At 53.4% G+C, this 21,594-nt stretch overlaps 3 protein-coding genes across 4 annotated transcripts in view; 2 read left to right on the forward strand and 1 right to left on the reverse strand.

Moving 5' to 3' along the window:
• The window catches only part of LOC138717786 (guanylate-binding protein 1-like), an 86,264-nt gene that overhangs the window by 21,980 nt on the left and 42,690 nt on the right, over positions 1–21,594 (reverse strand). The gene's annotated exons all lie outside the window — the stretch shown is intronic.
• On the forward strand, positions 11–6,458 carry LOC138717785 (guanylate-binding protein 1-like). 2 transcript variants are annotated; one of them, XM_069851621.1, is made up of 10 exons: positions 11–127; positions 2,385–2,596; positions 2,687–2,814; positions 3,243–3,352; positions 3,664–3,866; positions 3,966–4,208; positions 4,503–4,783; positions 5,201–5,413; positions 5,539–5,641; positions 5,746–6,458. In XM_069851621.1, the coding sequence occupies exons 2-10, from the start codon at positions 2,404–2,406 to the stop codon at positions 5,886–5,888; spliced, it is 1,617 nt and encodes a 538-aa protein (XP_069707722.1). In that variant the 5' UTR covers positions 11–127; positions 2,385–2,403; the 3' UTR covers positions 5,889–6,458. The 2 variants fall into 2 exon arrangements, with proteins under 2 accessions (XP_069707722.1, XP_069707724.1); XM_069851623.1 differs by having other exon boundaries at positions 11–112.
• LOC138717436 (apoptosis-associated speck-like protein containing a CARD) lies at positions 15,751–17,383 on the forward strand. The gene is made up of 2 exons (XM_069850951.1): positions 15,751–16,521; positions 16,821–17,383. The coding sequence occupies exons 1-2, from the start codon at positions 16,254–16,256 to the stop codon at positions 17,198–17,200; spliced, it is 648 nt and encodes a 215-aa protein (XP_069707052.1). The 5' UTR covers positions 15,751–16,253; the 3' UTR covers positions 17,201–17,383.

The raw sequence follows: 21,594 nt of genomic DNA on the forward strand, positions 1-21,594 counted from the left end.
ACTTTCGCTGTCTGGGTCAGTCACGCTGTTTCCTGGAATAGGAGGAGAAAGGCACAGCATAAAAGTCCAGGCTGGAGCCAGGCTGCAGCAAAGCTGTGCCAGCTGCCCGCAGGTGAGGAAGACGAGGGTGAGTCCCTTCCCCTGATCCCTCCTCCCACCCCTTGCAAGCAGCCCTGGACATGGGGCTGTGGGGGCTCCTGCTGACCCCAGTGGGTGACGGGGAGCCCAGTGGGTGGGAGGAGGAAGAGCTGCAAGTGTCTGCTGGGGCCCTGGGACGGAGCAGGGGTGACGGGAGCCTGGGAGCTTGTGTTCAACACCCCCAAGGCTTGGCGTGTAAGTTGGGACTCGCCTGAGCTTGGCCCCTCTGCCCTGAGCTTTCCTCTCCTACCTGCTGTGCTGGGAGCACCTGGGACCCCAGGGCAGCCCCTTGTCCCCCTGTGGCCATCCCTGTGATGTTCCTGGAGCAGGGCAGGGCTCGTGAGCTCCTCTGAGAGGATTCCAAACCCAGAAGTGGACAGTGTCCGTGGAGCCTGTGCTGGGGTGTCCGGGAGGCTGCAGGGAGGCAGGTTCTGGTGCAAGCATGGGCCGGGGCACTGGGCTGCCTCTGCGTCCGTGGGGTTTGCTGGTGCCTGGCAGGGGCTGGGGGTTGGTGGGGTTTAACCGCAGCCAGCAACTCCTCCCCAGCTGCTCGCTCCCCGTCGACAGCGAGATGAGGAGAAATTGGGAGGCAATGAGAAAGCTCATGAGTGGAGGCCAGGAGAGTTTAATAGTTAATGCCAGAGCTGCACAAACAAACAAAGCCCAACAGTTCATTTGGGGTCAGCTGTCCTGGCTGTGTCCCCTCCCAGCTTCTCCTGCCCCCTGTGCTGGTCTGGGCTGGGACAGAGTTCCTTTTCTTCAGGGGAGGTGGGATGGAGTTATGGTTTCAGTTTGTGCTGAGAACAGGGTTGGTAACATGGGGACGTTTTTGTTATTGGTTGTGACAGTTCAGCCCCACCCAGCCTTATCAGAGTCAAGTGCAAGCAGTTTGGCTCCCAGTTGCCCCCCTGCCACCCTGCTCTGGGAGTGGAGAAAGAGGAGTGAGGGAAGGGGATGTGTGGACTGGGAACGAAAACTTTGATGAAGCAATAATAATAACAATAATAATAATGAAAATACTCTTAATCCAAAAATAACAAACTATGTAGAAATGTACAAAATCCTCCACCCCCGACCTGACACAATGACTCCAGCACCACTGATGTGTTGTAGGGAGGAGGAAGGAAAGGAGGAGTTAGTGGGTGGGGAAGGTCCCAGGCTGGACTCAGCGCTGCAGGAGCTGCACTTAGGAACTGGATAGAGGAACGCATGGATATTCTTGTTATCGCTTGTCACAGTCCAGCCCCACCCAGCCTGATCGTAAGCCAAATGGGAACAGTCAGGCTCCCAATCCCCCCCTTGCCGCCCCACTCCTGGAAAGGGGATCAGGGCAAGGGACAGAGTTCTCGCTGGGTGCTGTCCCTCAAAGAAGAGAGCCTGACCCTCGTCATGCCCCCTTTATCCCAAGCGTGACGTCCTCACAGCGTCTTGCCAGTGAGCAGGTTACTCTCCTATTCTTATTTTCCTTCCCATTCCAAATCATTGAATCATAGAATAGTTAGGGTAGGAAGGGACCTTAAAGATCATCTAGTTCCAAACCCTGTGCCATGGGCAGTGACATCTCCCACTAGATCAGGTCACCTAGGGCCCCATCCAACCTGGCCTTCAACACCACCAGGGATGGAGCAGCCACCACTGCTCTGGGCGATCTGTTACAGTGTCTCACCGCTCTGGTGGTGAAGAAATTCTTCCTAATGTCTAGTCTAAATTTGCCCTTCGCCAACTTATATCCATTCCTCCTTGTCTTACCACCACAAGCTTTTATGAATAGTTCCTCCCCAGCCTTCTCGCAGGCTCCTTTCAGGTACTGGAAGGTCGCTACAATGTCTCCTCGGAGACTTCTCTTCTCCAGGCTGAACAAGCCCAACTCTGTCAGCCTGTCCTCACATGGGAGGTGCTCCATTCCTCGGGTCATCTTTGTAGCCCTCCTCTGGACCCGTTCCAACAGCTCCATATCCTTCTTATGTTGAGGATTCCAGAACTGGGCACAATACTCCAGGTGGGGTCTCACAGGAGAGGAATAGAGGGCCAGAATCCCCTCCCTCGACCTGCCGGCCACGCTTCTTCTGACGCAGCCCAGGACACAGTTGGCCTTCCGGGCTGCGAGTGCACATTGCCGGCTCATGTCGAGCTTCTCAAATCATTCTTGTATTGGCTTTCAGTTACTACGGCCGCTGATGCCCATCCCTGTCTGGGCTGTGGGTGGTCCCCTCACTAAGCAGCCCCTCGGCCCGTCTCCTTCGCAGGTCCTGTGTGCCGTCAGCAATGGCTTCTGCAACCCAGATGCCGGCGCCCGTCTGCCTCATTGAGAACAGCCCAAGGAAGGGGCTGGTGGTCCAGCAGGAGGCCCTGCAGGTGCTGTCAGAGATCCCCCAGCCGGTGGTGGTGGTCGGCATCACCGGGCTGTACCGCACTGGCAAGTCCTACCTCATGAACAGGCTGGCTGGGCAGAGGAAAGGTGAGGGAGGTCCCAGCCCCGCATGGCCAAGCTTACTGGGTTTTCCTGCTCAGGGTTTAACGCTGGTGAGACCTTTGTGTCCTCCCACAGGTTTCTCCATGGGCTCTGGGGTGCAGGCCCACACCAAAGGCATCTGGATGTGGTGTGTCCCTCACCCCTGCCGGCCTGGACACACTCTGGTGCTGCTGGACAGTGAAGGACTGGGCGACGTGAAGAAGGTGTGGAAGCAGCAGCAGCTGCCTTTGTGCATTCCCAGCGCTTTGTGGAAGGTCTTGAGGGTGCAGCCTTGGTGGCCTGAGTCAAGGTGGTCCCACCAGCTGTGGTGCCCTTCATCTGGGAAGAGCCAGAGGCCATGGGGAAGGAGGCTGGGGTAGAGAAGTTGTCAAATTCCTCTACTTTTGTGGAGAAGAGCAGCAGGACGGGCCTGAGGAGCTTCGGGAACACTGGGTAGAGGATTGTGGGACCCTGGGAGTGCAGAGCTGAGGATGATCCCAGCTACAGAAAGCCACGGTGATGTCATGGGGGGACCGTCCAAAAGCCGGTCTGGCCCTGGTGTGTGGGTTAGGGGCATTCTGGGTCTGGGGACGTGGGGCTTTGCTCCTTCTTAGGGAGCCTTGTTGCTAAGAGCCAGGGGTTGTTGTTCCAGGGTGACACCAAGAACGACACGTGGATCTTTGTCCTGACCGTCCTGCTCTCCAGCACCTTGATCTACAACAGCAAAGGCTCCATTGACCAGCGGGCTGTGGAGGAGCTGTAGTATCCTTGGTGGGAGCGCGGCACCAGGGATGCCCTCCTCTCCCTGGGTGGTGACCAAAGCATTTACACATCCCAGTTCCTCAGAGAGCTGTAGAACCTTCTGCTGATGCCCAGGGAAGTGCTTTGAGTCCTTAGGGGTCCCATGTTGAAGGCCTTAGGGCTGAGGGGTGTTCCCCTCATCGTACTGGTGGTTCCAGGCTCTTCCCTGTCTCTGCAGGCTCCTCTCTTCCCCACAAAGTGCTGGGTGGTTGCAGGATGGTGATGTGCCCACGTTCAGGGCTGAGGTCCTTGTTTCCTTAGCCAGCTCCCAGCTATGTGATGAAGCTGACTGAGCGTGTCAAGGTGAAGGCAGGACTCGAGGAGAGGGAAGATGGCCTGGAGGAGGCAGGACAATTAGTCCCCTTCTTGCCGACTTTTGTCTGGGCTGTGCGGGATTTCACCCTGCAGCTGGAGAAGGACGGGGAGGAAATCTCTGAGGATGAATACTTGGAGGACGCGCTGGAGTTAGAGGCTGGTAAGGGAATGGTGTCCAGCCCCAACACAGCAGCACGTCAGTGTCAGTCAACGACAGCCCAAAGCCAGTGAACTCCCTCCGTGTCCTCTCACTGCGCAGGTGACAGCCCGGAGACCCAACGCTGCAACCAGCCCCGGGAATGCATCCGCCAGTCCTTTCCACATCGCAAGTGCTTTATTTTTGACCAGCCAGCCAGCAGGAGTGACCTGGTGCGCTTGGAGGAGCTTCAGGATGATGAGATGAGTCATGAATTCCAGCAGCAGGTGGAGAAATTCTGCAGGCACATCTGGGAAAAGTCTCCACCTAAGACCATCCCTGGTGGGCGCATCCTGACAGGGAACCGTGAGTACTGGTGTGTAGAGGCTTGGATGGGCAGCAGCTCCAGGCTGTGTCTGGGAAGGATCAGCTGCAGGGTGAGAGGATGCAGGTGGGTGCAGGGAGAACTTTTCTCTGGTGCCGTCCCTGCCTGTGGACCTGGAGCTTCTGGAAGTCGCAGGGAGGGTGGGAAAGTGTTGGGAAAAGAAGTTGAGGAAGACTCTGGCAGGGAGGCAGCAGGGATGTGGCAGGAACCAGGGCTGAATTGGAGCTGGCCTCACGTTGAGCTGCAGCTCTCTATTGATTGATCTTCCTTGGCAGTGCTGGGGAAGCTGGCAGAAACCTACGTGGAGGCCATCGAGAGCGGGGCAGTGCCGTGCCTGGAGAGCGCTGTGCAGGCCCTGGCAGAGATGGAGAACACAGCGGCAGTGAAAGAGGCTGTGACGTTGTACCGGGATCTGATGGAGCAGCGGGCAAAGCTGCCGACAGAGACTGTTGAGGAGTTCCTGGAGCTGCACAGCCAGTGCGAGCAGGAGGCTCTGGAGCTGTTCCGCAAACGGGCATTTGAGGAGGGCATGAGCCAGTTCCAGGCAGAGCTCAAGGTAGGTGGTCCCCAGGTGGTTGTCCCTGCTGCACCAGCCTCTTCTCCCTGGGCTCCAAAACCGTGCTGCGATGGGGACGAATCTCAGCCCTGTCCCGTCCCATGCTGCAGCCCAGATGTGCCTCTGCTCTGGCTGGAAGGCTGGAACCTTCCCCACCGCCCCTGTCGTGCTGACTGAGTCTTGCCTCTGGGTTTTGTGAAGCCCGGTGTCTCTGGCACGCTCTCTGCTCCTGTGCACCTTGGCCCAGAGGGGTCTGTGGGCACAGAATGGCCTCCCCATTGTCACCTCCCAGTGGATTACGCCACAGCCTGGAGATCCCTATCTCCGTGTCAGCCTGGCTTGGTTTCTGCCTGGCGTGAGAGCGGTGGCTTCAGTTCAACCTGGGCTGACACCTTCCCTCTGCATGTCTCCGGGTAGCGCCAGGTGGAGGAAGTCAAGGAGAAGTTTTGCACGGGCAACGAGGAGGCATCCCGTGCCAAATGTGAGGGTGCTCTCAGGAAGCTCTTCCAGGACATTGAGAGACGCCTTCATGATGGTGTCTACAGTGTGGTAGGAGGGTCAGGGCTCTTCAAGGCAGACCTGCTGGCACTGGAGAAGAATTACTGGGAAATGCCTGGCAAGGGAGTGAAGGTAGGAAGAAGTGCAGCTCCCCTTTGAGGGGAGATGCTGCATATCCCATCCCCTTCCCCCCGGAAACCATTTCCCCCAAGCGCCTGGTTCTTCTCTTGACTTCTTTTCTATCTCTGGTCCTACAGGCTGCTGCTGTCCTGGAGAAGTTCCTCAAGGACATCGAGGCTGTAACCACTGTCATCCTCACCGTAGACCAGTCCCTGAAAGATAAGGAAGAGGAGCTGAAACGTAACTTCTGGGCTAGAGGAATGATGGGAGGGGGAAAAGAGAACTCCTTTGGAGCTTGGGGTCTCAGCTCCTACTTTGCAACACCTCTGTTTCTCTGTCCCCAGGTGCGCAGCAGCAGCATGAGAAAGCTGAGCAGGAATGGAAGAAGAAGATGAAGATTCACATTGCTGTATCGATAGGGTTCGGCGTGCTATCTATCGCTGTTCCCCCTCTGCGAGCACTGAGATTTTTTAAATTACTTCTGTAATCACAGAGTGCATAAGGTCCCCACTTAATTTTGAAAGCGTTTCCTGCAAGACACTTGCAGTGAAGTGTGGAAGTGACCTCCGTGCTCACTCGTACCGCACTGTCTCATGCTTTCTTGCATGCCTCCTCCAGTAGATAATATTCTCTCTTTTGGGATTGTTGATACCCGCCCTGTTTGGCTGCTGGTGACCAGGGCCTGCCCAACATCAAGAACTCCTCTCTTCTCATGCTCCAGCAAGGCAGCTGGGGTGGGAGAGATGCTGGGAGGGGACACAACTGGGAAAGGTGACCCCAGCTGACCAAAGGGACATCCCAGACGATAGGACACTGCGCTCAAGGAATGGAAGCTGGAGAAACAGGGAGGAAGGGAGGATGTTTGGAGTTGTGGTGTTTGTCTTCCCAAGCCGTCGTTACGCGTGATGGAGCCCTGCTTTCCTGGGGGTGGCTGAACATCTGGCAGCCCAGAGGAAGCAGTGAATGAATCCCTCCTTTGGCTTTGTTTGCACACGCAGCTTTTGGTTTACCTATTAAAATATCTTGACCTTTTATAAAAAAAAGGTCTTTATCTTGACCTGTGAGTTGTCTTGCTTCTGCCCCCGTCATGCTCTCCTCCATCCCCAGGCGGTGTGGGGCTCATCTGCCCACTGGGGTCAGCCCACCCCACCCATGGACAAAGGGGTTTCACTTTTCCCTGCAGGGATTCGGCTGCACCATGAGAAGCAGCTGGGGCACCAACCATTCCTGTGATGTGTGGGTTCAGAGAGTTTTGCGTCCTTTATGGAGAGAGGGGCTGGTCCCATTTCTTCTTAGTAATGAAGAAAAAACAGATTGTAAAAACAAGGATGGAAAAATAATCTGTATGTACGTGTTTAGAGTTTCCATAGTTGTGTTCTTCTATAGAAGGTGAATTTGTGCCGCGTGTGGATGCATTTGGGGTCTGTGGCAGCGGAGAGACTAATCGCAGTGTTTGCAAAGAAACCCACACGCTTTTGCTTAAACTTGCCAGGTGCTTCAGAACAGAAACAAGATGGGATTAATAATTTGAAATTCTTACTATATGTATATTTGGGGCAAGGGGCACAGACCCTTTTTTGGCATATAAGCTGTTCTTTGGTGTCTGGAAAAGAAAAAATGGGAACAGCTGCATGCCAGTCTGTCTGTTTAGAGCACAATAAGACTAAAAAGCAAATCATTGGGATAGGTTGGGTTTTTTGTCATCTAAAATATGTGACTAATACTTAGGTTCTTGAAAACAGAAACAGCATTAAATATAAAAATCAATGAACACTGTGTAACCAAAGAAACATCAGAAATTGCTCCACCCCTAGAACCCTTTAAGTTTACTTGAAGGAAATGTTGATAACTGTCTACATTGGATTTGTGTGGAGTGTGCTGTGAGGTAGAAAGGCTATAATAGTACCATGCTTGTCTTCTGAAATTGTACTCGGCTGTAAACTTCTGTTCTCCACAGAAAACCTGATGTCTGTAAAGTGACCTCAGATTTTGCTCTAGATGCAACTGGTTTTTAAATTCAGCTGCATTATCTGTAAGGCATAATCGTCATGCATCACAGGTTCAAAGAGAATGTTTCTTCCCTGGTGTTTGAGAAAGCCTCTGTTACGGTTCATGTCAGATAATTAGGGTCGTATATGAAGTGATTTGGGAAGGAAAAGTTAGTTAGTAAATAGCTGTGACGATTGGGGCTCATCTTTATAGATTTCGTGGAGGAACAATAAGAAGTATTGTGTGTGATTCTAAAAGGGTGAAATCGCGCTTGCTGTTTGTAAACGTCTTATTACCAACAGTATCGTGAGTTTAGTTTGAACTGTCGTTGATAGCTCCAACATCAATCATCTCTGTGCAACCCCAGGAACCACAGGGAAGCATTCGGAAAGGGAAATGCAGGCATGAACGCAAACATAAGACTTTTGTTCCAACAAAGGGAAGATTTAGATTAGATATTAGGAAGAAATTTGTTACTGTGCGAGTGGGGAGGCCCTGGCCCAGGCTGCCCAGAGCAGGGGTGGCTGCCCCATCCCTGGAGGGGTTCAAGGCCAGGCTGGATGGGGCTTGGGAGCCCCTGATCCAGTGGGAGGTGTCCCTGCCCATGGCAGGGGTGGGACTGGATGATCTTTAAGGTCTCTTCCAACCCATACTGTTCTATGACTCTACAATTCCATAAATTATTTCTTTGGTTTTGCTCTAATGGCATCCTCTTGGAATGTTTCTTAACTTTAAGCCAGTAGCATCTCCCAGGCCGGGATGGCTCATGCCTTTTGCTTGTTTACTACTACCCAGTAAAAGGAGAAATGTTCTTTTTCCTGAAAAATCTTTTTGTAGAACTTCTGCCTCTTTATGGGGAAACCACTAAGGAAAAGGATTGATTGAAACCAGATTCAAGTCCAAGTTTATGAATCTTTGTGTTCATCTCTATGGCTTTCAAATAACTGTAACAGCTCTTCATCTGGATGTGATCTAGTTCATGAAAATTTCAAATGAAGGGAGCTAATAAAAGTCGGATATATACATCTGGAAATACTGCTGTTTCTACCTGAGACTGATCCTCATTGTGCAGTCGCAGAATAGTGCAAGTATTAGTAACTTGAGTTGTATGACTCTTTCCTCCTCCACTTCAACTTTTGCAGGATCCAGTTTAGGAATGGTAATTGAAAATAGCTGCCTTCCCACGGAGGTGTTAATAATTGCTGACTTTCTTTTTAAATTCTTTTGTCATTTGTGCACAGTAACATTTACATAGTAAGAGACAAACTGGGAAGAGAATAGGAGGAACAAAAGCGGCAAAACCCTTGGCTCATGATAAAGACGGTTTAATAAGTGAAGGGAAGGGGCGGGGGGAACAAATGATGCAAAGACAATTGCTCAGCATTTCCCACAAGCAGACTGATCCCTGCCCAGCCATTCTGTGAGTAACAGCCACCTTGGAGGCCAACCCCACCCCCTTGCCTCCCTGGTTTTTATCACTGAACAGGATGTATGGAATATTCTGTTGGCCAGTTTGTTCCAGCTGTGCCCCTACCAATCTGTTTCCCATCCCCATCCTACTCACTGCGGGAATGCAAGAGTGGGGCAGAGAGAAAGCCTTGACACTCTGCAAGCTCCCGTCAGCAAGGGCCAAAATCCTGGTGTGTTATCAATGCTGTTTTGGCTACAGATCCCAAACGCAGCACCGTACGGGCTGCTATGAGGAAAGTTATCTCCATCCTGTCCAAAAGCAGTACAGGGTTCCAGGTGGTCCAGCTTCTATTGGACAGTTCACAGAATCACAGAATCACACAGAATCACAGAATAACCAGGTTGGAAGAGACCCACCGGATCACCGAGTCCAACCGTTCCTACCAAACACTAAACCATATCCCTCAGCACCTCGTCCACCCGTGCCTTAAACACCTCCAGGGAAGGTGACTCAACCACCTCCCTGGGCAGCCTGTTCCAGTGCCCAATGACCCTTTCTGTAAAGAATTTTTTCCTAACGTCTAGCCTAAACCTCCCCTGGCGGAGCTTGAGGCCATTCCCTCTTGTCCTGTCCCCTGTCACTTGGGAGAAGAGGCCAGCACCCTCCTCTCTACAACGTCCTTTCAGGTAGTTGTAGAGAGCAATGAGGTCACCCCTCAGCCTCCTCTTCTCCAGGCTAAACAACCCCAGCTCTCTCAGCCGCTCCTCATAAGGCCTGTTCTCCAGCCCTTTCACCAGCTTTGTTGCTTTTCTCTGGACTCTCGCCAGAGCCTCAACATCCTTCTTGTGGTGAGGGGCCCAGAACTGAACACAGTATTCGAGGAGCGGTCTCACCAGTGCCGAGTACAGAGGGAGGATAACCTCCCTGGACCTGCTGGTCACGCCGTTTCTGATCCAAGCCAAGATGCCATTGGCCTTCTTGGCCACCTGGGCCACTGCTGGCTCATATTCAGTCGGCTGTCAACCAACACCCCCAGGTCCCTCTCCTCCAGGCAGCTTTCTAGACAGACTTCTCCCAGTCTGTAGCACTGCAGTTGAATAGAAATGGTTTAGAAAAAACATGTAGGAATTAGTGGACATGTGGAAAAACAAGATCTGCTTAGAGTGGATGGAGAAGCAAAGAATGTAGCTTTTGTGATGAGAAATCCTGCCTCGCAGACTTTTCTGGAGTGGTTTGAAAGGGGTCAGCAAAGGAGTGAGGTAAAAGTGATCCAGTTCACATAGTCTGTTTGGAATTCCAAGAAGCTTTTGATAGATACCCTAATGGGAGGCTTTTAAGGAAACTAAGTGGCTGTAGGAAAAGAAAAGAATGCTTATGTTTAAATAATAAACAGATAGCAAGTGGGCAGTTACTTTTTACAATGAAAAGAGGTTCCACTACAGAACTGTGTGCCAGTGCTTAAGACTGGTGCTGTTTAGTATCTTCACAATTGACATGGATAAAGGGATAAGTATCTGGATGACAAAAAATTGTGATATGATGTTATTCAAAGCAGATGAAGTGTTTGGTGAATTTCAAAACCCTCTCATCAGATCAGTGGAAATACCAACTCATGAGTACCTTGAGTACAAGGAATTAAGGAAAGAATGGAAAGCAAGATAGGAGGTCATCATTTTGCTGTTGCATGAACTCATGCCTTCCCTGTATCTGGCATAGGGCATATATTTCTGTTTCCCTTCTTTCAGATAAAGGACTTAATTGCTGCATATGGTTTAGAGAAGGCAATGAAATATGGGAATAACTTCCATGTAAGAACCAACAGAAAGCTGGGACTCCTCTTGGCCTGGAAAAGAGATGCCTGAGAGACTGTAATAGAGATTCGTAAAATCACTTGTGGATGGAGATGACCAACAGGATTCTATTATTTCCAATCACTTTTGATCCATAAAGTTGGAGTAGTGAGGGGATTAAATTTCAGAATGGACAGAAAGGGGTGGCTTTTCATGCAGTAGGTGGAAGATCTATGGAACTCCTTGCAAAAGGATGCTGTGGATACAAAAATTTGTGTGTCTTTGTCTGCACTGTCTTGGCTAGACTGGACAAGTGTTTGGAAACGTGGAACCCCTTGAGGGCTACTGAAAAGTCTGCCGTATCAGACTTGGAAAGTTCCCTGAGCTAAAAGTGATCTGAGATTGGGAGGAGATAATATTCCCACAGTCTACCAAGCATCAGGCACGCTTCCTTTGCCCTAACTCTTCCCTTAGCATTTGTTTACGGCCACTGAATGGTTATTACCACCACTTAAGCTGTCTGTGTGTTTCTTCTACTCCTCTCCTGCTGCTAAAGTCAAGAGCATTAGTTCCATCAAAGCAACGTGGCCTTCTGGCTTGTGTGCAGAAGAGGAAACTTTGACTTGTTGTTACAGTGGTGAAATCAAGCACTTCTGGTCATGCTTTTCACATTATCAGCTGCAGATCTTTGAAAGTTGAGACAAGACTAGAGGGACAAGATAGACCCTTTAACAGAACCAGTGCAGCTGTTTATAGGAATATACACTTAAAATTCCTAGGCACATCGTGATTGTTAACAGTTACGGTATTTTTCATCCTCCAGTACATCAAGGAGGACGTTTGAGTACTTAAATTGGGCCTACAGGAATGCTGGGGAGGGTCTCTTTATCAAGGAGTGCTGTGATAGGATGAGGGGGAATGGCTTTAAGGTGAAAGAGGGGAGATTTAGATTAAATATTAGAAAAAAAATGTTTCCTGTGAGGGTGGTGATGCACTGGCCCAGGTCGCCCAGGGAAGTTGTGGATGCCCCATCCCTAGGGGTGTTCAAGGCTGGGTTGGATGAGGCTTTGAGCAACCTGACCCAGTGGAAGGTGTCCCTGCCCAGGGCAGGCGGGTTGGAACTGGATAATCTTTAAGGCCCCTTCCAACACAAACCATTCTATGATTTAATAAGAAAAGATCCAAACTCATCTCAGCACGTAAATGTTTCAGTACAGCTTGTGCTTTATAATGTATTTTATCATCGAACCATTTATTTTCTGTGTTAGTTTGTTTGCCTTCAACTGAGGAATTGATATACCAAACATTATAAGGATCCTGACTGAAAGTGGGACTCTGAGAAGACCAAGCAGAGGCAGCACACAATGATATGGCAGTTAATAGAATACAGCAATGTTTACTTTCTCTAAGTTTGAGATTGTTGTTTTACATAATATGAACGCTGTTGCTGATTTTGCTATATACACAATTTTGTACAGTGTTCATTAAATTAGTAACTTATTTGGGGATTTGTTGAGGAGTTTTTAGACCAAAATGGGCACGGATATTTAGACGTGCACAACCCAGCTTTTGCACCTGCATGAAGCTAGCCTTGCAAAAGAATTAGTCACTGTAGAGGACACATTGTCTTTAGGGTTTCTCTCTGTATCATTAGAAAGTTGCTGTGTCTTGTACTCCTCTTGTTTCTCATGGGAAGCTTCCCTCGGCAGTCCTTGACTTGTTCCTTTGTAGACCAGAGTGCTCACAGAGCCGCTTCTCATGGGAAAGCATAATACTGTATGTAAACAATGATTGTTTACTGCTAAAGGAGAACTGACGAATCAGCTTGTAACACCATGGCTCGCCCCTGCTGAAGAGAGATATAAATGTGTTGTGAACTCGGAATAAAACGGCTTCACTAGGTCATATTGGTCGTGTGGTGTCCATATCCTCTGCAGGGATTCTTGGTATTTATTTCTATAGGTGAAATGTCTGTATTTGTGGAAAGTTTGCAATGCTCATATTTGTTCTTTCCTTGTTAAAACTTCCTTTAAAACAGGTAACTTGTTTTTCTAAATATCTTTAAATACCAACATTAAATGCTGTCAGTCTGGTTCTAAGTTGAGAAGCCAATTTAAGGAGCCTAGATACTATAATTGGAAGCTTTAGCAGAGTCAGCAGAGGTTGGCCATGCACTTACGAATTCAGGGACACGTCCCCAGAGATCCAACCAGGCTGTTGGTTAAGAGGCACTGATGTGGTAACGGAAGCATCTTTTGTCTTCTCTTACCCCACCAGTATGAGAGTGACATGAAAGCTTCTCCTGTCCTTCTATTCAGACTCTTTCAGCGTGAACTTTTTCCCAGCTAGAATGGTGGTCTTTTTGACTGGCTGTAAAGGTCAGTGTATTAATGACTACTGCTTATGTAGGATGGTGAAAAATGTTTTGGATGGTTACAATTTAGTGTGCTGGGGGGGGGGAAGAATATTAAATATTACGTTGAGTTATTGAATGTGCTTCCTGCTTGTGATGTTGGGTATCATTCTGTGGTTCTAATTAAAGCTTTGCAGCCAAATGTTGGTATAACATAGATGTGCTGGGGCCAGATGGTAAATGAACCTTTTAATGTTAACTTAATGTTAACTTGACAAGAGTCTGGAGAGCCCTGCTAGCGCCGTCGGCGGTCTGGCCTCTTGCAGGGCTGCGGGGAGTCCGGGGAGCCAGGGCTGCTCCTCTTCGGGGGGCGCCGGGGACCCCTGGCCGAGCGGCTCCTGTCCCGGCCGGGAGCCGAGGGCCCTGGCACTGCCGCCTCCTCGTGGGGCTGCTCGTGCTCCGCAGGGGTGGGGGCAGATGGGGGCAGGCTGGGACCCTGGTGGCGGGTGGCCTGTAACGTGCTGGGCACCTCCGGGTCGGAGCCTGCAGGGCTGCTGGAGGAGGCTGGGGAGCGGGTGTCAGTGTCCCCCTGGGAGGTGGTGGGGCTGGGGCTGCCTGCAGGGCTGTTGGCCTCGTCCCGTTGGTCCTCTGCTGTGCTGGAAGGCTCCTGGGATGTGCTGGGCCGTTCCTCTGTGTCGGAGCCTGCAGGGCTGCTGGAGGAGGCTGGGGGGTGGGTGTCAGTGTCCCCCTGGGAGGTGGTGGGGCCGGGGCTGCCTGCAGGGCCGTCCGCCTCATCCCCAGCAGTGTAGAAGCGCAGCAGCCTCTGCGCCTCCTCGCCGCACGACCCCACGATGGCACGGATGAGGCCATGGACCAGCGAGGCTGTGTGTTCCATGAAGGTGGGCTGCAGCTCCTGGAGCAGGACTTCCTCGTCCAGCCCGACGTGGCACAGGACGTACAGGATCAGCTTCTCTGCTTCCATGGCCAGGAACCACCGCTGTTCATAGATGGCCTCGAGCTCTTGGCGCAGCCAGGGCAGCATGGGGTCGAGGAGATGCTGGTGTCCTTGGAAAAGTGCCGCCCACTCCTCCAGCAGGATGCCACCCACAGCAGCCCCAGCCTCTGTCCCGGCAGCCCCCTGCTCTTCCAGGGATGTCGTGGGATCACGGGGGCTGATGTTGCGCTGGTGTCCAGGTCGGCTTGCCCGACTGCTGATGACTGGGATCTGTTCCGGGCTCCTGATGAACGCCTCTAAGGAGTCATCTCCTCCCTGCGCAGCAATCCTGAACCCCTCGATCCGTCCTCGGCAGAGCGGGCAGAGGGATGCCCTGTTGGTCCAGCACAGGATGCAGCCCAGGCAGAACTGGTGCTGGCACGGCTGGGCAAAAGCCACGGTCTTCCGAGAGCTGCGGCAGATGGGGCAGCTCCACTCTGTCTCCACGGACATGCCGGCACGCTGTGGTGGATTGGGATGAGCTGAAGATGAGGATCTGTTCCCCATCGCTGGCACCGGTGCTGCCAAAGAGCGTCACGTGCTGCAAATGGAGAGAGTCCAGGTCACTCACTGTTGTGGAGGGAGAAGGAAGAAATACCCAGGCCCCTGGAGAAGGACACCCTCCTGGCTCCCCAAGCCCCACTGCCCCACAGCCGCCCCAAAGACGTTTGCCCACACAGCTCACCCTGCTGCTGCAAGCACCTCGAGGTGCCCGGCTGCCTGAGCCAGGCAGGGCCGGGGAAACTCCAAATGGCTTAGGGATGGGTACAAGGAGCTGCCAGCAGCAGCCCCAAAGCACCACCCAGCACCAGGAGAAGCCTGGCTCGGTGCTCCAGACCTCGCAGGCACACGCAGCGGGAGTCCAGGCACACGCCAGACTGGGCCAGGCTCTGCTGGCACCCGGAGACCAGCAGCAAGGGACACGAGGTCACAATCCACGGCTCTCTGACATCACAGTCCACTGCACTGGCGTCCACCTCCACCACTCGGTGATGCCATGACAACCCTTCCGACCCTGCAGGTGCATGGCAACAGGAGAACCACGAAAACATAGCTCATTGTTTCCATCCCCGACATTCCGGTGCTGCTCCAGCTTGGTCCCCTGCAGTGTCCATGACCGTGTGTCCTGTCCCCACTCCTGGCAGCTGGCAGAGCTCTTCTAGTAGGGGGAGTGTCGTGGGGCCAGTCTGGGTGCACTGCCCATGGCAGGATGACGCCTCCCCCAACTGGCTGCCAGTGCTCATCCCTGGAATGACAGGCCTGGAATTCCCTGGATCCTCCCTGCAACCCTTCTTGTAGATGGGCACAACATCAGCCTCCAGTCCAGTGGGACTGCCCCAGTCAGCCAGGACTGCTGGAAGATGATGGAAAGGGGTTTGGCCAGCACATCCACCAGCTCCTTCAATACCCTTGGGTGGATCCCATCCAGCCCCAGAGACTTGTGGGTGTCTAGTCAGGCTAGGAAGGCTCTGACCACCTCCTCTAGTGGGGCAGGGAAGTCACTTATGGGGCTGGGGAGTCACTTATTGGACAGGAGGAGTCATTTATGGGACCACCAGGACCCCTCTAGGGCCCCCAGGATCATTCTAGGGAGCCCTAGGACCTCTCTGTGAGACATCAGGACCCCAGTAGACCCCAGTATAACCCAATATGACCCCATTATACCCCAGTATAATCCCAGTATAACCCCAGTATAACTCAATATGATCCCAGTATACCCCATATAACCCAGTATAACCCAGTATACCCTAGTATAACCCCCCCTTGGCCCCAGTATAACCCAGTATACCCCCCCACATTCCCAGTATACCCCAGTCCAGCCCGGTCCCCGCCCTCTCACCACTTCCTTCCTTCCCCAACGGTGCCGGAAGCACCAGAGCCCCTTGCCGGGGGCACAACCAGCAACCTTACTGGTTCCAGTATCTTAACTGGTGCCGTTACTGGTTCCAGTACTTTAACTGGTGCTGTAACTGGTGCCATTACTAGTTCCAGTGCCATAACTGGTGCCATTACAGGTTCCAGTACCTTAACTAGTGCTATAACTGGTGCCATTAATGGTTCCAATATCTTAAGTGGTGCCATTACTAGTGCTGTTACTGGTTCCAGTGCCATAACTGGTGCCATTACTGGTTCCGGTACCTTAACTATTGCCATAACTGGTGCTGTTACTGGTTCCAGTGCCATTATTGGTGCCATTACTGGTGCTGTTACTGGTTCCGGTGCCATAACTGGTGCCATAACTGGTTCTGGTGCTGTTGCTGGTGCTGTTGCTGGTGCCATTCCTGGTCCCGGTGCCGTAACGGTTGCCAGGGGCGATGCCGGGGGGCCGTGACCGCATCTTGCGGGTGCTGGAGGAGCTGTCGGGGTCAGAGCTTCGGCGCCTCAAGGCAGAGCTGAACCGGGCGGCGGTGCCAGCGGCGCTGGGCACCATCCCCCGCGGCACCATGGAAGACGCTGATGCCCTGGACCTCACGCAGCTGCTGGTGGGACGCTACCGCGAGGCCTTTGCCACCGTCGTCACCGCCCAGGCCCTCAGGAGCATCCACCGCAGGGACCTCGCAGACACCCTCGAAGCAGGGGATGGTGAGGGGAGGGTGTCCAGGGGACCTTGGCTTGTGTTGGGTGGCATCAACCAATGGGTTGGTGGCCCTTGGGTTGAGTTCATTTGCTTTAGTGGCCCTTGGGTTGGATTTGGTGGACACTGGGTTGCATTTGGTGCATGTTGGGTTGGGTTTGGTGGCATCACCCAAGGGTTTGGTGGCCCCTGGGTTGAGTTGGTTGGGTTGGATGGACATTGGGTTTAATTTGGTGGATGTTGGGTTGGGTTTGGTGGCATCTCCCAAGGGTTTGGTGGGCTCATCCCAGGCTCTGTTGTCCCGCAGGCCCCACTGAGGCCTTCGAGGAGTTCCCGGCGCTGTCCCCGGGCGAGGCCTTTGTGTCCCGTCACCGCGCAGCGCTGGTGGGGAGGACGCGGGCCGTATCAGCCATCTTGGACCATCTGCAGGCGGCTGGTGCTATCAGCAGGGAGGACGCGGCCTTCACCGCCGCCGCCCCCACCCCCCAGGAGCAGATGAGGCGCCTCCTGGACGGAGCCTCCGCTTGGGGCCCCCGCGGCCACCGCATCTTCCTCCACGCCATGAGGGAGCTGCAGCCCTACCTGATGGAGCAGCTGGAAGGGGGGGACCGGGGAGGGGACTGGGGGGACCGTGGACCAGGAGTAAACCAGGAGGGACCAGGAGGAACCAGGAGGAACCAAGAATAAACCAGAAGAAACCAAGAATAAACTAGATGAAACCAAGAATAAACCACTAGAAACGAGTAGAAACCAGAAGAAACCATGAATAAACAATTAGAAACCAGCAGAAACCAAGAATAAACCAGTAGAAACCAGAAGAAACCAAGAATAAATCAGTAGAAACCAAGAATAAACCAGTAGAAACCATAAGTTGGGTGGATGTTGGGTTGCGTTTGGTGCATGTTGGGTTGGGTTTGGTGGCGTCACCCAAGGGTTTGGTGGCCCTTGGGTTGAGTTGGTTGGGTCTGGTGGGCGTTGGGTTGAGTTGATTGGATTGGATGGATGTTGGGTTGGGTTTGGTGGACGTTGGGTTTGGTTTGGTGGATGTTGGGTTGGGTTTCCTCTCGTCCTGTCCCCTGTCCCTTGGGAGAAAAGCCCAGCTCCCTCCTCTCCACAACCTCCTCTCAGGTACTTGTAGAGAGCAATGAGGTCTCCCCTCAGCCTCCTCTTCTCCAGGCTAAACACCCCCAGCTCTCTCAGCCGCTTCTCTTGTTCTCCAGCCCCCTCACCAGCTTCGTTGCTCTTCTCTGGACTCGCTCCAGAGCCTCAACATCCTTCTTGTGGTGAGGGAAGGATTCTAGGCTGTGGGAGCCATCTTCTTCATCCTTGGGGATGGATTCCACCTGCAGCGCTTCGTACTTGTTCACCAGGGGGATCTGGGGTTTTGCTGTCTGGGTGAGGGGAGCAGGTTTCCTTTGTCTGGCAGGAACTTGCTGCCATTCCCCTTCTCTTGTTCCCCAACCTTGCGGTTTGCAAGTGGATGGTGCTCAGACACACCAGCTCCAGCAGCCGCTGGGTTAGCGAGAGGGCCCTGCTCCACCAGTCTGTCTCCCTCTCCTCAGCCTCTTTCCCTCCTCCCTTAGCTCCCCCACCACTGTCACAGTCCTCTCACAAGCAGATGCGTGACGGTTCATTTCCTTTATGATTTCAGACTGCAATAATTCAACAAGTCAGGGGAGTTCAATTTCAATATAAACTGGTGCTTTATTAATTGTGCTCGTAAAGTGACTTATGATAGAAAGAGACGGAGAACAAGGAAAGAGCTGGGGAGAAAAGGGAAGGGAAAGGGGTTTAGAGCCACTGCCATGGATCCACAGATGTCCAGCGTGTCTCGGAGTCCCGGTCCAGAAGGCTCCACTGCTTCTGTCTGCGATGGAGGTGACCTCACGGTGGGGAGTCTTCTTCTGTCTTGGTCTTCTGCTCCCCCAAATTCAGCTGCTCCGGAGCTGTCTGGGGTCTCCGATGAAGGCCAGCGGTCATCACCACCTTGTGTGCATGCTCTGTTGCCTGTGGGTCTGTGGGAAGTCCCGTCATTAACCTTCCTGTCTTTTCCTCCTTGCTTCATGGATCTTTCACCATGGTCGGAGCAGGAGGCTTAGAGTCCGGCACGAGACATTTTTGAGGTAAGGGGGCAGGTACAGGTAGTTAGGTACAAACCACCCATTCCGTACCGGCTTTTTTGGCCATTTCCCTGAGGCTGCACCTGCGCTTAGCACCCAAGAGAAAATGTGGAGGCAGAAATCGATCCTTTGACAGACTCTTACACCACCCGGTGGCTCAACATTTGTCTTCAGGATCAGTTGTCTTCGTGAGAAGTTGTCTTGGGGACCACATGGCGGTAGTGCTCAGGGAGAAAAAGAGAGAGAGAGAGAGGGAGAGAGAGAGGAAAGATTTTTACACTCCTTTTTGCCTCACAACCCATTCAGCATCGATAAGTTCCGGGATGTCTATGCTGGATATGACACTCAAGGACTTTTCTGTGGCACTCAAGGACTTTTGTGTGTTGAATATGGATGACAGAAGTCTCATTCACTTTATCATTCACCAATTAAGAATATACAATATCACAGACAGAGCGATACTGATGAGGGAAAGAATCAGGAGAGCGACAGCAGGTGACACAGCTCGTCCAGGACGCCGGTAGCAGCAGACGACCACCTGAAAAGCGAATCCCTCCAATTATGTTCTCCACCCCTCGTCTCTCTTTTCACAATTTGCTGTAATTTGTCCACACGATGGTGAATTGTTATCAGAGTTTTTTGTCCATTTTCCTTTATCTCCTCTAATATTTGACTATAATCTCGATGCTGTAATAATTCCTTTGTTCGAGTTACATTCATTCCAATAGGTACGGGTGTTCACTCATGAATCACCGTGAGGTTAGATTTCAGAATCTGCTGGGAAGTGACTGGAGCTGAGCAGGAAAAGTCACATCCTTTGATTTCAGTAAAACTACAGACGCAGAAATTCGTGTGATTACTCGTGTGAGCTATTACATTCTCTGCTGTTCTATTATTACAAACTGCTCTCAAGCATATACAACCTTTGCCAATGGAAATTATTATAGTTTTAGGGTCAACCTCAGGACAAACTTCAACATGGCAAAGCTTTTGGTCAGCGTCTAGGCAAAAATCTTGTGTTGTGATGGCGTTCCTGTCACAAAAATCCTAGTTGTTCCCACACAATGCAGGATTCCAGGGCTACCGTTTGCCATCAATCCTTCACCTTTCGGGCCCGTGCTCTGTGCTCAAAAGCATCGAGTCTAGTCCCGTTATGGTTCAAGCCCAATGCAAAAACAGGATAAATCAAAGCTAGTGAAGCCTTGTGAATGGTTAACACGTAAGCTGTGAGTGTTCTTAACAGGATCATAGGTAAATTCACCAACTCCCACCAAGACTGGAGGTTCTTTTCAAAATCATCAGTATTATCCCAAATTATTTTTTGGATTTCTGTAGGAAAAATACCTTCTTCACCATCTCTAACTATGCAGCCACTGACAGCCTGAGCAGCTCCAGCCTAGGAGAAGCCCGGCTGGAAAGCGCCTGGAGGAGAAGGACCTGGGGGTGTTGGGTGAACACGAGCCAGCAGGGGCCCAGCTGGCCCAGAAGGCCAAGGGCATCTTGGCTTGGATCAGAGACGGCGTGGCCAGCAGGGACAGGGAGGTTCTTCTCCCTCTGGACTTGGCCCTGGGGAGACCAAACCTCGAGTTCGCCCTCACAGGTAGCGAAGCCTCAACCCCCTCCTCCCTCCCGGGTAGAGAAGCCCCGCCCCCTCCTCCTTCACGGGGCAGCGAAGCCCCGCCCCCTGCCGCACTCTGTCCAATCGCTGCGCGGCGCCTCCCGCCAAGCCCCGCCCCCCGCCCCCTCTCGGCCGCTCCTTGCTTTCCCTCTCTGGGTGTCGCGCACCCTCTTACGTCATCGCACCGCGCCGTGCCGGACGGGCCGCGCGCGTGCTCGCCGCGTGTGTAAAGGTGGCGGGGGGGGGAAGGGACGCGTGGAGGGCGGCGGCAGACATGGCGGCGGCGGAGCTCTCATGGCCGCCAGCGGCGGCAGCCGGGTCAGTGCGGGGCTGGGGAAGGGGTTGGGGGGGCTGGAGGGGCTCGGGGGGGGCTGGGGAAGGGGTTGGGGGTGCTGGAGGGGCTCGGGGAGGGCTGGGGAAGGGGTTGGGGGGGCTGGAGGGGCTCGGGGAGGGCTGGGGAAGGGGTTGGGGTGCTGGAGGGGCTCGGGGAGGGCTGGGGAAGGGGTTGGGGGGGCTGGAGGGGCTCGGGGAGGGCTGGGGAAGGGGTTGGGGTGCTGGAGGGGCTGGGGAAGGGGTTGGGGGCTGGAGAGGCTGGGGAAGGGGTTGGGGGGGTTGGGGGGGCTGGAGGGACTCGGGGAGGGCTGGGGAAGGGGTTGGGGTGCTGGAGGGGCTGGGGAAGGGGTTGGGGGGGCTGGAGGGGCTCGGGGGGGCTGGGGAAGGGGTTGGGGGGGCTGGAGGGGCTCGGGGAGGGCTGGGGAAGGGGTTGGGGTGCTGGAGGGGCTGGGGAAGGCGTTGGGGGCTGGAGGGGCTCTGGGGGGGCTGGGGAAGGGGTTGGAGGTGCTGGAGGGGCTCGGGGGGGCTGGGGAAGGGGTTGGGGGGGCTGGAGGGGCTCGGGGAGGGCTGGGGAAGGGGTTGGGGTGCTGGAGGGGCTGGGGAAGGGGTTGGGGGCTGGAGGGGCTCTGGGGGGGCTGGGGAAGGGGTTGGAGGGGCTGGAGGGGCTCGGGGGGGCTGGGGAAGGGGTTGGAGGTGCTGGAGGGGCTCGGGGGGGCTGGGGAAGGGGTTGGGGTGCTGGAGGGGCTCTGTGGGGGCTGGGGAAGGGGTTGGGGGTGTCTGCAGGGCTCTGTGGGTCTGGGGGGCTCGGATCGGGTGGTTGGGGTTCGCTGTGCGTGGTGCTGTTGGGGTGATCCAAGAAGCAGTTACTGTTATGAAAAACGGAACATTCTGATTTAAGCTAAAGTGGAGCTGAGTTTCAGCTCAGTAATTGTATTTTTTGAAAGTTGGGCAGAATGTCCCTCTGAGCTTTCCTTCGCGCAGTGTTTTTCCAGATAGTGCTCGTTCTTTGG

The sequence above is a fragment of the Phaenicophaeus curvirostris genome, chromosome 2 (assembly GCF_032191515.1).
Source record: "Phaenicophaeus curvirostris isolate KB17595 chromosome 2, BPBGC_Pcur_1.0, whole genome shotgun sequence".
In the NCBI taxonomy this organism is placed as follows: domain Eukaryota; kingdom Metazoa; phylum Chordata; class Aves; order Cuculiformes; family Cuculidae; genus Phaenicophaeus; species Phaenicophaeus curvirostris.

Coding starts and splice junctions, on each gene's coding strand:
- LOC138717436 (XM_069850951.1), top strand. CDS start 16,254: ATGCCGGGGGGCCGTGACCGCATCTTGCGGGTGCTGGAGGAGCTGTCG. Junction 16,522..16,820: donor CACCCTCGAAGCAGGGGATG/GTGAGGGGAGGG, acceptor GTTGTCCCGCAG/GCCCCACTGAGGCCTTCGAG.
- LOC138717785 (XM_069851621.1), top strand. CDS start 2,404: ATGGCTTCTGCAACCCAGATGCCGGCGCCCGTCTGCCTCATTGAGAAC. Junction 2,815..3,242: donor GACTGGGCGACGTGAAGAAG/GTGTGGAAGCAG, acceptor TTGTTGTTCCAG/GGTGACACCAAGAACGACAC. Junction 5,414..5,538: donor TGCCTGGCAAGGGAGTGAAG/GTAGGAAGAAGT, acceptor CTGGTCCTACAG/GCTGCTGCTGTCCTGGAGAA.